The 16992-nt window shown below is 38.9% G+C and overlaps 1 protein-coding gene across 2 annotated transcripts; it reads right to left on the bottom strand.

Annotated features, from left to right (window-relative positions):
* Nucleotides 1-3235: 3235 nt before the first annotated feature.
* On the bottom strand, nucleotides 3236-15295 carry LOC148849029 (transcription initiation factor TFIID subunit 14b-like). Of its 2 annotated transcripts, none has more exons than XM_088952196.1 (6): nucleotides 14648-15295; nucleotides 14347-14435; nucleotides 14048-14269; nucleotides 13729-13916; nucleotides 13522-13643; nucleotides 3236-3540 (listed from the first exon to the last, which is right to left on the bottom strand). In XM_088952196.1, exons 1-6 carry the CDS (start codon nucleotides 14762-14764, stop codon nucleotides 3454-3456), a joined length of 825 nt encoding a protein of 274 aa, XP_088808322.1. In that variant the 5' UTR covers nucleotides 14765-15295; the 3' UTR covers nucleotides 3236-3453. The 2 variants fall into 2 exon arrangements, with proteins under 2 accessions (XP_088808322.1, XP_088808323.1); XM_088952197.1 differs by having other exon boundaries at nucleotides 13522-13562; nucleotides 14648-15072.
* Nucleotides 15296-16992: the final 1697 nt, after the last annotated feature.

Here is a 16992-nt window from a genome sequence, read left to right as displayed (position 1 = left end):
GTCAAGATTAAAAGAATTTTTGCCGCAAGTAGCTAATTAACTGAATGGGAACATAGATTTAAGTAAGAAAAATAAAGCCATAGAGCTCATTTCTGGATAATATCCATATAACATTTGAGGAACAATCAAGATTAAACAGATTTTAATAAAAATTTGAATTAAATTCTAATGGTCCAACTGGTGTGTGTCAAGAAGTGACAACGTTTCCACATTAAAGGAGTTATAGGCATGTGGTCCTCCACCCAAAAAAATAAAATAAAATAAAAACGATCGACTACCATCAAATAGGAGGAGGGTTGCAATCAGACAACTTCATCTCAAACGAGCACCACTGGTATCTCACGCTTGTCTCAGAAGTGTAAAAGTTAAAAGTTACTTCCCCATGTTCTAAGGCCCAGAAAGCGATCTGAGAAAGCCTGAGTAAATGCCGTAAACAGTAGTTACGTTAACGTTTCTCCCTTGTTTGTTGTTGTTGTTGTTCTTCTTATCAGTCAAGAACATTAAGGGGAAAAAAAAAAAAGAAAGCATTAATTGGCATTGGGCCATAGACTCTTGAAGAAACCTCCCATGTTCTGTGAATGAGATTGTTTGGTGCAATGTGCAATGGAGCATAAAAAACAGAATGACTAGGTGGGTGACCCCATCAGCCACCATTCCCATGGAGAGGGAGTGGCTACATCTAATCAACAAATTGAAGTCATTCTCTTTGGTTGATGGGGACCCAATTAATCCTTGTGTTTTGTTCATGAAAGCCATGCTACCCTTTTCCCTTTAGCTGTAACTACTCTCTCAGGCGAAGGATATTATTCTAATTGCTTGCTTAACCAATTAACCATCCCTCAAAGGCTCAAACTATAACATCCCATTTGGGATCTCTGCTTATTGTAAAATTCTTTTATACAGTTTACTACACTTGTATGGACTGGTTGTCTAGGAATGTGATCGTAAGGATTATAGCAGTAGAGAGAGAGAGAGAGAGAGAGAGAGAGAGAGATGCGATTAGATTGACGACGTTGAAGCCTGCATGCCATAAAGAAACAAATAACAAAGCAAGTGAGAAGGACGTGATTTTTTATATAAATGGCAGAGTAGCAGTAGCAGTGACGCGGTGGTTGAATAGAGACTTTCAGTATTACCAGAAAAGACTGGACAGCCATGGTTTAGATCTTGCAATGATATGAGTTTGGGCCCTAAAAATGGTGGTGAGGTTCAGAATTAATTTAGATCAGTTGGGTCCCGCTGCAAGCAAAACTTAAGCACACGTACAGTTTTCCATCTAAGACAATGGGCCTCTCACCTTAGTCCTTAGTACATGACAAACCCCCTTGTGTTAAATACTCGAGGACAAGCCAAGAGTTACATTGAGAGCACATTGACAACACATAAATGATAAAACCCTATAAGGGCCCTTTATGGTCCCATCCATGCAAATTCTCTGGTTACTTACGGAGGTGGTACCATCTCTAAAGCTTCCGTAGCTACATTACAACGTACTAATCTATTTAATTTGTTGAGCCTTCCAATCCTTTACAGCTGTGGCTCCTAATCCTGGACCTAATTCGCCCAGTATCCTCTGGTTCAGGTACGGGATTCCAGGAACACTAGTAGTTGTAGATAGTGGTGATGGTGGGGGGAACAATTGATATCAGACCATGCAGCACCTACAGCTGTATGATTTAAGAACATTTCAATCACACTAGGAGGGTTTCATTTGAACTAAATTAAGATGGGCTAGCTATTATCAATTGCAAGATGATGGGATGGAGAATACTATGAATGGGCACCAATTATCTGGATCCAACCTGAAGGGGAGAGAGAGAGAGAGAGAGAGAGAGAGAGAGAGAGAGAGAGAGAGAGAATGGATCATGTATTTTATTGAGTTGGGTAAGGTATGGGCAGCTTAGACAGGTTAGCAGAGAGCCAATGGCCGCACCTGACTTCCATTATTAAATGTGCCAAGTTGTTGTGTCCATCCAAACACAGAAAAGGACGTGAGACTACGTTGTTGGGGCAAGAAGACCGCTGCTCTCAATTGCAGTTGCAGGGTCGTTGAGAAGGTGGTGTTGGATGGATCATGGATGAGGAGATAAAGCAAGAAAAATTCGCAGCAGCATCGAGACCAATTATATCGGGTGATAGCTAAACAAATGATGCAAATTCGATTACTCCGCCTTCTGGGAGGCGGAAGCCAATAATTTATAGATCAAGACTGTTAATAGTCTACTAATGGCTTACACTTGGGCTTTTCAAAGAACAGGAAAAAAAAGGTTTGCACTTGCAGTCGATTCAAAGGATGTTGATACGTGTTGGGTGCACCTCTCGTTGATCACAGAAAGGATCATGATACATTCTTTCTGAGTCTTACCTAAACCTTTTTCTTACTGTCTTCCTTTTCTTATATATTTGTTCTTTTGATTCAAGTGATAAGATAACAGCACAAACATGCAATAAAAGCCTAATGTTCAGAAAAAAAAAACAAGGAAAAGGAATAAAAAGCCTAGGGAAACCTATAGTATAACATACATGATACATGGCCACAAACTCAGTAAATACAGACTCAAAATTGTCAACACATTTAATCCATTTTATTGTCTAAGAAGAATAAAGCAGCAGGATCAAGGAGAGCAGCACATATTATCGCTGTTTTTTCCCAGTCTGCTGGATTTCCTACACAGTACAGCCACCATATCCTTTTCTATGAAGGACACTACTGTATTAGTACCACTTACACCAAGTGAATCTGAACCACAAGTACTTCACAAGGCAGGAAGGATAGGAAGGATGGTTTGATTATCTGTCCTTCCAAATGCAGGTCATTTATTACAATTTATGTGCATTCTACCCCTTTCTTTCCTGCAACCAGGAAAAAAAAACAAGCATTTTACCCCTCTATGACCATTTTCTTAAGTCCACCTCTTGGGATAAAGCTTTCAAGGAATCTTACCACGTGAGATAGGGCACAAAATGGGACTTACAGTTACTGGGTAATAAATTGGAAGAATCGACTAAAAGACTTCCCCCTTTTACTATTATAGGTAATAGATATAACTGATCATATGGAAAAAATTCTTTTGTTTTTTCTAATTTTTTCTGCTGTCTGCTATCAAATATGATGACCTTTAAAGAGCTCACATCACGTCTCTGATCGAAGGCATCCTTATTGAGATATATAACAAAACTAGATTTTCAACAACCTCCGAAAATAGTTAAATACTTCCAACAGATTAAAACAGACTGAACAAAAAAGATAGTATCTTTTCTTTTCATTGCTGTCAAATAAAATATACATATGTGCCGTTAATGAGATCAAAGAAAACAGAGGGTAAAAGTGGGATTACGTAAGTTCAACTATTCCACATTACTATTATTTGGGTAGGCAGTGTTCTGTGTTCTTACATCTCCATGAATATCAGTTTGAAGGGCAACCCACAATGATATTGGGCTCAAGTACATTCAATGACCAGAGGTGGGCAGAGATTGCTGAGGCTGCCCATCAATCATACCCATCTGTCTTCTGAGCTTAACAATATAAGCTTGCACCTATCACAGTCAAAACCAACAGTCAAGGACATACTCCAATATCTCCATAGTTTTCTAAATATTGAAATAGTTGAGGACTTCCAGCCTATGTGTACAAATAAACAAGACAAACACATGATGGGAAAACCATATACGTGGGGACACCATTATACAAAAAATTGGTTCGTTTTAAGAAATATGCAACTTGATGGATAATGGATGAGAGATTAAAGGAATTCGAAGCATTCATATGAAGGCTGGCCCACAGGTTCAAGATATTCAGACTTGGAACCAGCTAGTCCATTTGCAACCACATGAAAACCACAAGATAATGGATACAAGTGGCAAGATTTTCAGACAAAAGATTGCATTCCATCATCATGGGTAACTCACACATAACATGGTATGATGAACAAAAGAAGGAATGAAAAGTAGGCATTTCAGACTGGGAATCCCGGTGGAACTTCTTAAATTTCAGTAATTTCTGCTAAATATTATAAGAGCAAACATTGCAGTCATTAATACTTAATTTCTCTAGTAACTCACTACATGCATGGAAAAGAGTTCCCTCTATTCAGGTTAGTTCAATTAGGAGTTTTCTCTATATGAAGTACCGAAACTTTTCCATGTAGCAAAATGATAAGTTCGATCCATCAGATAGGAGACCTTTCGGATTGCCATGTCTTCTATCCTGTCATCTGCTTCAACCCAATACCCAAGTCCCAAGCATACATTGAAGTATTGTCAATGTGATATTAGCCACCTAGAGTTTCACTTTTCAAAACCAAAAATAACATGCAAGGATTTGAAGCTGGAACCTTCCCATGAAGTGAAGTAAATGGAAGACATTGGGACCCCATAGATGTGTGTCCACACAGAAGATTCCTGGGTTGCTATATGTCTCTAATCAACTTGATTAGCAAACCCTTACCAAGTGTCTCTCCACAGCTAAAGGTTTTGCCAGATGAGTCACTTATCCATTAGGCTAAAATTGGGAAGAGTGCAAATACAAGGTTTAGAAATAAAAATAGGGGCCATATGCAAGGTTTTGCACTGAACATATTTGTATTTTGCACTCTTCCCAAATGCAGCCCGAATCTTTTTATGCAATACAACAGGTAAGCCCCGTTGGTAAAATTGAAATTTAGTCAATTCTTGCCAACTTTTAAAAAGAATGGTATGCTGTACCAGTTATAGGTCTGTCAACAAGCCAGGCCTTGGCCTGGGTTTACCTTAAACCTTCCAGCTCAAGCATATTGCGTAAAAACTTTTAACCCATTTGCCAGCTCAGCAGGACATGCATGGGCTTGGCTAGATGTAAAATGTTAGTCCCAAGCCAGGTGCCAGGGAAAGCATGCTAGATTGTGCAATACTGCTGGGCAAACTAAGAAATTTAGACATTAAAAAGACTTCAAACCAAACTCCAGTTCCCCCCCCCCCCACCAAAAAAAAAAAAGAAAAAAAAATCGCAACTCAGCTTTATGCACTTAATTTTTTGGGGTAGCTTTTAGGCACACCATCTGATTAATCAACTGATACGTTCGGGCTCATAATCAAGAGAAACCAAAAGAAAATTAGGTTGGTGCAGCCCAAAATGTTAAAGTCTAGTAGACCTAATGCAAAAATAGAACCATATTGTGCCAGAAAATTGGGACATCAATGAATGAGCCTTATGGGAAGTAGTCAAATAAACACAGCCAGATTATCCTGGCAAGTTAGTTTGAATTTGGTGCATTTCCTATGTAATGAAAAGAAGTGGTGTCATCCACCAGGTGTATTTGTACCATTAAGAATGAGGAATGCCATTTCAGCATATACCACAAGGTTAAAAGTGTGGTTTATTATTATTTTTTTATTTTCTTTATTTTGATAAGTAACTGATTCCATTTCACTAAAAGGAACAGAGGCCAGCAGCACTATAATAAGTGGCTGGCCAAAGGACAGTACAATCTCAGGACCATACCAAAACCACTCAGAAACAGAGAAAAAAGAGAAACAATTACAGATTACAGCCTGGTCCAGGACAACCCCAATCCAAGGAAGCTCTCCCCACCCCAGATCTAGCCAAAGAATCACCTTCCACTTTCACATTTCTCCACCTCTGCATCCTTACAAGCTTTATTCCTTGAATTAAGGCCAATAACTCTGCTCTTAGGGAATTTCCTTCCCCAGTCGGACCTGAGGAACCAAGGATAATGATACCTTGAATGTCTCTCACCACGCCTACTCCAGACAAACCCGGATTACCCAAACAACACCCATCTTTATTTTGATAAGTAACTGATTCCATTTCATTAAAAGGAACAGAGGCCAGCAGCACTAGCTGGCCAAAGGACAGTACAATCTCAGGACCATACCAAAACCACTCAGAAACAGAGAAAAAAGAGAAACAATTACAGATTACAGCCTGGTCCAGGACAATCCCAGTCCAAGGAAACTCTCCCCACCCCAGATCTAGCCAAAGAATCACCTTCCACTTTCACATTTCTCCACCTCTGCATCCTTATAATCTTTATTCCCTGAATTAAGTCCAATAACTCTGCTCTTTGGGAGTTTCCTTCCCCAGTCGGACCTGAGTAACTAAGGATAATGATACCTCGAATGTCTCTCACCACACCTACTCCAGACAAACCCGAATTACCCAAACAACACCCATCAAAATTCAGTTTAAAATTTCCTGCAGCCGGTGGAGACCACACCATAGATCTTTGGGGGTTACTTGAGGGAAAACCTGTACAATTTGACACCCTATCAATAAATCATTGAGAGAAACACCTGAAAATTCTTTACAAATGATAGCCCAGTGTGCCACTCTTAAAGTTATTAACTCAATGAGATCCTCTACCTGCTTGCATTTCTCTTCAAAAATTCTCGCATTCCTTTCACATCATAACCTCCACAAAACAGCTCCACACACTTATTGCCCAGTGTTTTAAAAGTGCAAGGTGCAAGGCAAGGCACATGCCCTTTTGAAGCAAGGTGCAAAAATACAAAAGAAAATGCTATAAAATAAAAAAAGTCAGAAAATTGAAAAAAAAAACATCAGAAAATTAAAAAAATGCAAAAAAAAAAAGAAAAAATATTAAACATAATATTTTTTTGATAAGCGAGAGTAATTTTATTAAATCAAATAACAAAATTACAATCAGCCTAGGAGGAGGCACGAGATGTTACCCCCCTAGGACTGAACCATATACACCAAAACTGCCCAACCCTAAGACACAATTACAAAGTAGCCCAAAATAGATCTCCCCTTGACACCCCCTGCTTGGTCAGAGAATCAGCCATTGCATTTGCTGATCTTCTAACCCACTGAAAACTGACAGTCATACTCCTTGTCATCCATTTAACTTTCTTTAACAGATCCCTGTAGCCCCAACAAGCTGTTTCTGGCCTAATTAGCCAGCCTATTACCACCTTGGAACCCCCTTCTACTAGCAGATTTGTCACACCACTTTGACTAGCCATCTGTATACCTTGTACCGCTGCTAGTAGCTCAGCCCTTATTGAATCACCTTCATCCACTGGTCCTGAAAATAGAGACAACATATTGCTGTCTTTGTCTCTCAGAATCACACCAATTCCCGATGGTCCTGAAAATAGCTCTGCCCTTTTAAAATTAATGTTTTAAAAAACCTATTATCTAAAATTAAAATACATAAACATAACATGTAAAGCGTATAAAAATGAAAACTTAAAAATAAAATCGAACATATAAAACATTTTCAAGTGTATTCAAACCCACAATCTCTTTTTTTTTACTCAGTTGCATTACTTCTAGTAGCAAATTGATGTAAAACATATAAAACATTTACAAGCCGCCTTTGTGCCACACCCCTTGAGGCAAGCCCAAACAAGTCGATGTTAGGATCTTAAATTCTTAATTTTCACACAAAAAATAATGATTTATAATTATTGCCTTTTAAGAAGATATTTTATTAAGATGAATGAATGAACAACATTAGCAAATAGGGGGTTCACCGATATTGCCACAGCAGTCGCTTTCAACCGTTGGAATTTTGTTTTGCAAAATATGTTTATAATGATATAATATATATGTACGGTTTCAACTCGTTTGCAAAACGGTTTTAATCCCCGGGGTCTATCCTAGAGGAGAGTGCAGCACTGTACCTTGCAGTCAAGGGAGAGGTCCTCTCTTGTTGGGCAGTGTTTTGGATCATTATGGGCTGAGAGATTAAGTGTAAGACCATTTAGGGTTATACCTGATGGGTTAATCTTGCATCTGGCCATAGTCCCTAGGTCGTGGGACGAACACTACTGGTTCTGCTTCATTATCACTGTGTCATTTTCAGTGGGAGCGGTTCTTGGGAGTTTCTTTGGGCATGAACACCGACATTGGGAGATACTGTTTCTCCGGATCAGGTATATCCCTTCCCTTTTCTTTTGGTTCAGATCTAGTTCGGTTTTGGTTCAAGTCAGATCCTTGAATACTGTATTCTAAATTTTTGGGAATATGATTCCTAGTTGGAAGAAAGGTAAGAAATTTTTGAAATTCGCCCACCCATTCCGCACCCTTTTGGCGTCCATATGATGGATCTTACCATTCTTTCATGATGCCCCCTCACGACACCCACAATCATTTTAGTTACTAGTATCTTCCCCAACATCTCCACTCCTGGATCAACTTCGAAAAGAAGCCCAATCCCATATGGAGTTACAGCAGTTGAAGGCCCAAGTATTGGCAAATCCCTCACTACAGCCCAGGTATACCATCAAGGATGATCTACTCTTTTTCAAAGGACACCTAGAAATCCCAGCAAATTCTACTCATCTCAGGAAGCTCCTGGAATTATTCCATGCTTTGCCCACAGGTGGCCACTCCGGCATCCTACGAACACAAAAATGCATCGCTGCACAATTTCATTGGAAAGGCATGCGTACATCCATTTAGAACTAGCCGGGTGTGCAGTATGCCAACAAAATAAGTCAACCACTATAACACCAGATGGCCTCTTGCAACCACTCCCAATACCAACCCCAAGTCTGGGATGATATATCAATGGAATTCATCACGGGATTGCCCATTTCTGCCGACAAAATAGTTATCCTTGTGGTAGTGGATAGATTGACAAAATACAATCATTTTCTACCCCTATCACACCCATTTATGACACTCACAGTTGCTGAATTGTTCCTCTGGGAAATTGTGCGCCTGCACGGGCTCCCCAACTCAATTGTGTTAGATAGGGACTCTATTTTTATGAGTCATTTCTGGGCTGAACTTTTTCCTCTACACGGGGTTAAACTCTTCAAGTCAACTAGCTACCACCCCCAACCTGATGGACAAACGGAGGCGGTTAACAAGAGTCTCGAAACATATTTGAGATGCTTCACGGGAGATCGACCAAGACGATGGGTGAAGTGGATCCAGTGGGCTGAATGGTGGTACAACACCACCTTCCATAGTGCTGCTGGGATGACACTCGTTAGAGCTCTATATGGTCAGGATCCTCCCCCTCTACTTCCTTATGAAAAAGGGACCACCACAGTAGCGGCCTTAGAAGAACAACTGACACAACGAGATGAAGTGTTAAAGGAACTGAGAAATCATCTCTTACAGGCACAACAATGGATGAAGCGCACCTATGATAAACATCACAAGATTGTCCAATATGAAGTCGGTGATTGGGTGTTTCTCAAATTGCAACCTTTTAGACAGATTTCAGTTGCAAGCCGATAGTGGAACAAACTCAGCCCGCGCCATTTTGGACCAGTGGCACACAAGTTGGACCTCCTGGCAACATCAAAATTGCACCCTGTATTCCATATCTCCTTACTGAAGAAAGGGCCGAAGCCAGGAGTCATTACAAGTGTGACCCTTCCCACATTTTCAGATGAAGGACAAATGCAGACTGAGCCAGCCCGCATCATTGATTTCAGATGGGTGCGATGTGGCGGAAGGGTCATACCAGAAGCATTAGTTGTTTGGTCTAAACTCCCAGAACAGGATGCAACCTGGGAATCCTACTTGGATCTGCAATCAAACTTTCCCACATTAGACCTTGAGGGCAAGGTTGCTTTAAAAGAGGGAGGGATTGTAAAGACTGCTGGAACAGACCAACAGAAAGCAATTAATCAGTTTTACAAGAGGAGGCCACGTCAGCACAACTAATCGTCCACTTGCAACAGCTGTAGCAGAAAAGAATCAAAGAATGTAAACAGTGTAAGTAGTGAAGCACAAAGAGAAATAAGACATGAATTTCGGCATTAATCTCTCTCTCTCTCTTCCTTTCCAACGAGTTCAGGAGGTTGGCTCCCTCAAAGAGCCCTGAGTTAGGCAGGTTCCTAACAGACTTACTCTTTTCATTGAAGATCCCTTGGTTACTTTCTTCCCATATAGTCCAAACCAATGCTGCTCTTGTTATCCTCCACAAACATCTTCCCCTTTTTCCTTTCCTTCTTTTATTTCAACCATTCTAGGAATGAGATGTGGAATCTTCGATTGAACCTTCACTGCCACCCATCTAAGGTTTTGTAGTGTTGTTGTTGCTTTAGATATTTTGACGAAGTCACCACAACAGTCGCCTATTGATCTCAAGACCTGTTGGTTCCAAAGATGAAAAATTAGTCCCCACATTCATATTTCCAGACCTATTCTCAACACACAACATTGATCTCTTTCCTCTAAAGGCTTAATTTGTATCTCCCTTGGTTGAGTAACCCCATAGATTAATATGCGGTGTGGCTTTACCTTTTAGATCTGGACTTAAGCACTACCGTTGTCTGGACTCACAAGCAACAACGTACAGAGGCTATTAATTTTGAAAGTCACCATTAAGTTCAGTCTCAAAATCCTCCAATTTACTTTCCCATCAATTTCACACAGTAGTCTTCTCCCAAGTCTCTGAATAGCACTCCTTAGTAAAAATGAGTATCTTGCTTCCTCCTAAATGCTTTGAAAACAACAGGAAATCCTTAGGAACTTTTATTTCTTCTTTACTGTGGTATACTAGGTTGAGGGAGGCACAAAAAGATGAAGTGAAGGCCGTTTGAACCAAATGGTATTCCAATAGAAGTGTGGAAAGGTAGGCTTATTATGGCTACTAAACTATTTAATACGATAAAGAAAAAAAGAAGTTTCTTGATGAATGGAGAAAGAGTAGTTGCAGACATGTAAAATTTAAGCCATAGAAATGAGTCTAATTTGCACAATAGCCCCTATAGTAAGGGCACTTTAGCAAATCCACTAACCCTTATACAATGGAGCATGTATAGGAATTAACCCTAAACAACATCCCAGTTACATGGGATTGGTTAGCAAGTAGGCTGAAGTGGCAGCCCTAGCCTTAGGCCAGTGTTTTAAAAGCACAAGGCACAAAAAAGCACAAGGGCCAAAAAAGCAAGGCGTGCATCTAGTGGAGCCCCGACCCAGCCGCTAGGTTCAAAAAAAGCAAAAAAGCGTAAAATTTTCAAAAGACACACGCCTGGTGTGCCTTTTGAAAATGCTGCACCTAGGACCTGGGTGAGGCACCTACCCTAAAATGTTCATCGCTTGTGTGCCTAGGCATGCCTGAGGCACACCTTTTAAATCACTGCCTTAGGCTATAAATGTTGGTGCCTAGGGAGGATAAATGTCTCTCTTTTATTTCACTAACATTAGAGAATTGCAAGCAATAAAAAGCATTGACAAACTCCATGAAGATAAACATCTTCTTAGTTCTCTATTTCACACTTGGATTTAGGCTCTCAAGGAAGATCAAACCATTACAAGAGACCCTTCTTAAAGAAGCATTCTTCATAGTGAAGAAGTCTACATTAACACTTCAAGAAGTACTGGAAATATGCCAACAACCATAGTTTTTAAGGCACCAAGGCGAGGCTAGGCAACAGAGGGGTGCCTTGTTGCCTAGTCACCTAGGCTATAGATTTTTTTTAAGTAAAACCATATATCCTAGGGTAGTTCCCTAAGTTCCAGAACCATCTTTCCTTAATAATTATCCATAATTTTCATAAGAGAAGTATAAATTTCATGTTTTAAGTTTAGAAAATCAACATTTTATGAGAAGAAAAGGAACAAAGGAAAGAAAATTCAAAAACTATAGGGGCTGAACCCCTACTTTTGTTATAGCTAAAGAAGAAAAGAAAAAGTGGAAGAAGAAGAAGATCTGTAAGAAGAAAACGTGTTGATTAGACAAAATTTTAAGTTCTTCCCTTGCTTATTGGTTCACATTATGAAATCTTTGAGGATTCAATCAAGGATCAAAACTTCGATACGATATGCCCCATATCAAGTGTATTGTATTTTATCTTTGGCGCCCCAATACACATGTTTACAGGTGTTTTCGGGAACCAATTTTTTAAAATAATATATATTTAAAAATGAAATTGAAAACCAAAGAAATAAAAAAATAGGGGGAGTATCGTTATAAGTACTGATACACCTCTGACGATACACAGAGGTGTATCGATACTTTGAACCATGGGTTCAATACAACAGTTAGCAATGTTTGTGTTGATTAAACCCTAACAAATAAGAAAATAATAAAAAGAAATTAGTACATAAACACATAAAATGAGTATTCTAGTTTAATAATGCCTTTTTTATAATTATAATGTCAAAAAAATAAAAATACAAAAGTATTTTATAGCATAGTGCACAAAACTACTTGGCAACTGGGCGAGGTGAGCCTCCAAGGGCGCCTTGTCGCCTTGACAACTATGCCAACAACCCTCAACTTCACCATCTTTTAACATTAATTAGATGTCACTCATGTGAATAGAATCAAAGGGAGTTAAATCCTAGTATTTTCTATATTGCAAAATCCATTTTATAATTTATCTCTATTTTGTGTTAAATCAATACACAAAATTTGTGTCAACAGTAATATGGTGCCTATATTCAAGATCTTCATATAGTGTTCATTGATCTAGAAAAAGCACATGATAGAGTTCCTAGGGAGATAATATGGTGGATCTTGGAAAAGAACGAGATTTCAAATAAGTATATAGATCTAATTAAGGATTTGTATGAGGGTGCAAAAAAGTTTATGACCGTACCCAATCTACCCCTCCCAAGTCCCTAAATAGCTAGGAGCAACATTGGGTGATGGCCTTTTTTCCATGAGGGTGTAATGACCTATGTTAGAATACATGTGGGAAAAAGCATCAAATCTTACAATTACAATGGGTCTTCACCAAGGTTCAACACTTAGTCCTTATCTATTTGCATTGATCATAGATGAATTGACTAAACATATTTAGGAGTAGGTCCCATGGTGCTTTATGTTTGCTGATGGAATTGTTCTCTTAATTGATGAATCTAAAGAAGGATTAAATGCAAATTAAGTTAACGACAAATACCTTAAAAACAATACGTTTTAAATAAGGACTAAAACATAACTCATGCTACATAAATTTAATAATGATAGGAGTGCAAAACAAGGTATGCCTATGGAATTAGAGCAAGATGGGTGAAGTTGAGGGGTACATATGGAGTCTAATGCGATAGGTGAATACTACTTAGATTAAAAGGAAAATTCCAAAAAATGATGGTGGTAGAAATATGTATGTTAAGATGGATGAGGGGAAAACTAGAAAGGATAGGGTCATAAATAAAGTCCTTCAAAGGAATCTAGGAGTAGCTCCAACAGGTGAAAAACGAGAGAAAATAGAATAAGATGGTTTGGTCATTTGCAGAGCAGACCACCTACAGCACCCATAAGAAGTGATCTGCTGCAAGTTGAAGAAGTGGCTAGAAGGGCTAGAGGCAAACCAAAAAGGGCATGTGTTGAAGTTGTAACAAATGATTTAAACACTCATTATCTAACAATGGATATGGCACTAAACAGAACAGAATAACAAAACAGGATTTACATAGCCAACCCCATATAGTTTGGATAAGGCTTTGATTTTTTTTTTCTTGAGAATAGAATAGGTAAAAGTAAGCTTTGACAATGAAATTATCCTATGCAGTCCTTACATTCTCTTTCCCAAAGAAAATATATCTAATAAGAGAAATGGAAGAAACTAATTCATTCTGACCTGTTGACGAGCAGCTGCAAGTTTTAGTAGCTCATCTGCCTCTGAGAAAGTCATGAACCACTGACTTAGTGTATGATCTTTAGTATCACCTTTCTTCTTTTCATTAACATTGTCTATTGGTGCTGCAGAAAATTAAAAGCAATTTCCTTCCTAAAAAACACTGTAACATGCAAAAATCTTTTAAAAAAAGAATATCAACGATCATACCAGGAGGAGGTAAATTAAAAGTAGCAGGTAGTCTAGGTACAATTACAGCAGGATGATTCTGTACACGAGCAAAGAAAGACTCAGAGGGCTCAGAAAATACAATCTCATCATAAGATTCCACGACAACAGGTTTTTTGGTCGACTGAGGCCCAGAGTCATCCTCTGGATACAACTTTAGATGGTGGTATCTGTTAATTGTGAAGACAGAACTACTAAATTAAAACAACCATTTCTAATAAAAAATTTAAAACTGGCTGTCCTAGTAAATTTGAACCCAATAACTAAAATGAAAAAAGAAAAAAGCAAAGAAACAACTCACACGTCCAACTGTTTATCACAGACGTCACTGTGGAAATAAAGGGTGATAGCAATTTCAAATTCTCCCCATCCAGATTCTGATAACTCAAATGGGGGCGAATCCACAACCCGCGTGGGGTTATTAAAACTGGTATGCAATTGGAACACGGCACGCCTGATCACTACTCCCAGGTCCTCATTTGTTGCCCCACGAACATAGACAGTCCACTTGTGCGAATTATACCTAGCAGAATTAAACAAGAGTAAATCAGTCGAGCAAGTGGTAAGTAAGTGTGGGGACCCACTAACTATCACACTTACTCACTCGCCCTTTTACCAAGCCAGAATGATACAGTTCCATAGACAATTGGAACACTTATCTCAACATCCTTAAGTTTTTTGCTCGAGCCCTGCCAAATAAACAAAAAAGTCGGAGATACATACGCTAACAATTAAGAACAAGTAAATTACGAGGATAAGTAATTCGAAACCAGAGATGTTTCTGCTATTTCCATTCTGCCATTCACATTCAAATCATGTTTCATGTAGAGCATGATGGGATTGTGATAAGTTGAACACTTAAATTGTTTAAATTAGACAGTAAGCTAGGTTTACCGTTTACCTTCTTCTCGGAGTCGTTGGCGATTCCTCCCATTTTGGCCCGTTGCGATTTTAGGACAGAGCCACTCCCTTCCGATTGATCTCCGCCATGTTTTCTTGCAGACGAAGTGTGAGGCATTTAAGCAGTTACACTGAACGACCAAAGAAGGAATAATTAGGAATTTTGCATGGGAAGTTGCAGAGGTTAGGGCTTTGTTGATTTTTCTTTGTGACCATGGATTGGACCCAAACCGAAGAGATCCCCCGAAAATAAAAATCGACATCCAATTTTAGGGAGGACCGAGGACGTTTCCTGCCTAGTGCTGCTTTTTGTTACAGTTGAGTCGTTAACGGCAGAAGGTTTTCAATTACCAGAATTTTCGGGATTTCGCTGGAGCCCATCAAAACGAATGTTTCGGAATTTCGGTTTTGTCATTGAATTCACATCGGCGCCCCACTGCAAATTTCAACCGTGTTTTGGGAACATCTAATGCCAACTATGGGAGATGTTCCTAATGCACGCTGAGATGTGCATATGGAACGCCTGTGGGCATCCAAAATATTTAGAATTCTCTCTTGGGTTTCTTCTAACTTATCTTTTTTTTTTTGATAAAAACAAGAAAATAGGAGCTATAGACAGCGGGGATAGTTTTTCCCCAAATGTCAGCACAAGATATAACCTTTAAGGAATAGGGCAACAAAGGATAGGAAATATGATTGGAATGAGCACATTTAGCAAGCCAATCAACAATCCAATTACCTTCTTGATAGGTGTGGCCATACTCCACGAAGCCATCCATCCTCTCCACCAAAGACCTGCAACCTTCTATGTCTCCATGGAGGGTCCACTTGGCTCTTCAAACTGTCAATAACTAACTTTGAATCTCCCCCAATGATGATGGATTTTCCATTGAAATTGAGGGCGAGATTGTGAGCTTCTCAAGCAGCCCAAGCTTCGGCAAGATTAATAGTTGTAATTCCTATTTCATAGGCTTTGAAGTCCAAAATTTGGCCAAGGTGGTTTTTGGCCACACAAGCAATGGTGCATCAGTTCTTAATGTAGGAAGCATCAAAGTTTATTTTGTTTTCATCTAGTTTTGGATTTATCCACTTCTTTGGAATTAACTATTTACTAGGATCATTCATTGAATTACTGTCAAAACTCTAAGCAAATTCCATAAATGAGTTTCTAGCTCTATCAATGATTATGGGAGGAGGAATTGACTTGTTATTGAAAATCCTGCTATTGTGATTCTTCCATATATGCCACAATAAAACAACAATCATTTCTTTCACAAGTGGAACCTTAGTATTTTTATTATTACCATCCTAAGAAGTCCACCACTCAAGCACCGAGTTGTTGTTCTCAGGAGGAGCCAGGATGGAATCTCTTGTGATGAGCCATATTTATCTAACAAAATGGCACTTTAAAAAGATATGAACATAATCCTCCTCATCACCACAACAACCACAGCATCCATCAATGTCAAATCCTCTATTTCTAAGGGCTACTTTGGAAGAAAGTTTGTTGTTGAGTAAGAGATACAAAAAGACTTTAATCTTAGGAGCAATTTTCAGTCTCCAAACATTATTGATTTCCTTTGTTGCCCTAGTAGGGTTTTCATGCATCCGACTAGCCTCATTATAGGCTGATTTGATCGAGAAGTTTCCATCTAGGTTAGGCCTCCATATGAATTTATCCTCATGATTTCTAGATGGAATACAAACAGTTTTAATTTTTTCCCATGCACTCAAAGGCACTAAATTTTTAATCAAATCCTCCTTCCAAGTATTGTTTTCTTGGTTAATGACTTCACTAACACGGAGGTCTAAATTATTAATCTTTGTTTTATTAACCAAGTTGATAAAGGGATCCTCATCTGACCACCTATCAACCCAAAATTTTGTGTCATTCCCTTTGCCAATAATCCATCCTATACCACTCTTGATCAAGTCTCAGAATTCTATGATGCCTTTCCAAGCCCATGAATGATTCTTTTTTGGCTCAGCATCCCAAAAGTTTTCTCTCTGCAAATATTTAATATTTACAACTTGAACCCATAAGTTATCTTTTTCATTTAGTAATTTCCAACCTAATTTTTCTAGGCAGGCTTTATTCATCCATCCTAAATTCTTTAAACCCAGCCCACCCCAAAGCTTAGAAGTGTAGACCTGGTCCTAATTGATGAGGTGGAGGGGTTTCTAGAAATCCCTTTTCTTTTTATCGAGATCTTGAAGAATACCTTTCGGAACTTTAAATGATCTCATAATATATTGAGGAATCATGTTACTAGAAGCCTTTATGAGGGTAATTTTACCAGCAAGGTAGAGACGATTTCTTTTCCTGCCAATTTACTCTCCATCTTC

This window comes from Nelumbo lutea, chromosome 6, assembly GCF_056320005.1.
Source record: "Nelumbo lutea isolate HS-2025 chromosome 6, American lotus-T2T, whole genome shotgun sequence".
NCBI lineage: Eukaryota > Viridiplantae > Streptophyta > Magnoliopsida > Proteales > Nelumbonaceae > Nelumbo > Nelumbo lutea.
This window is presented reverse-complemented; position numbering and strand designations above follow the sequence as displayed.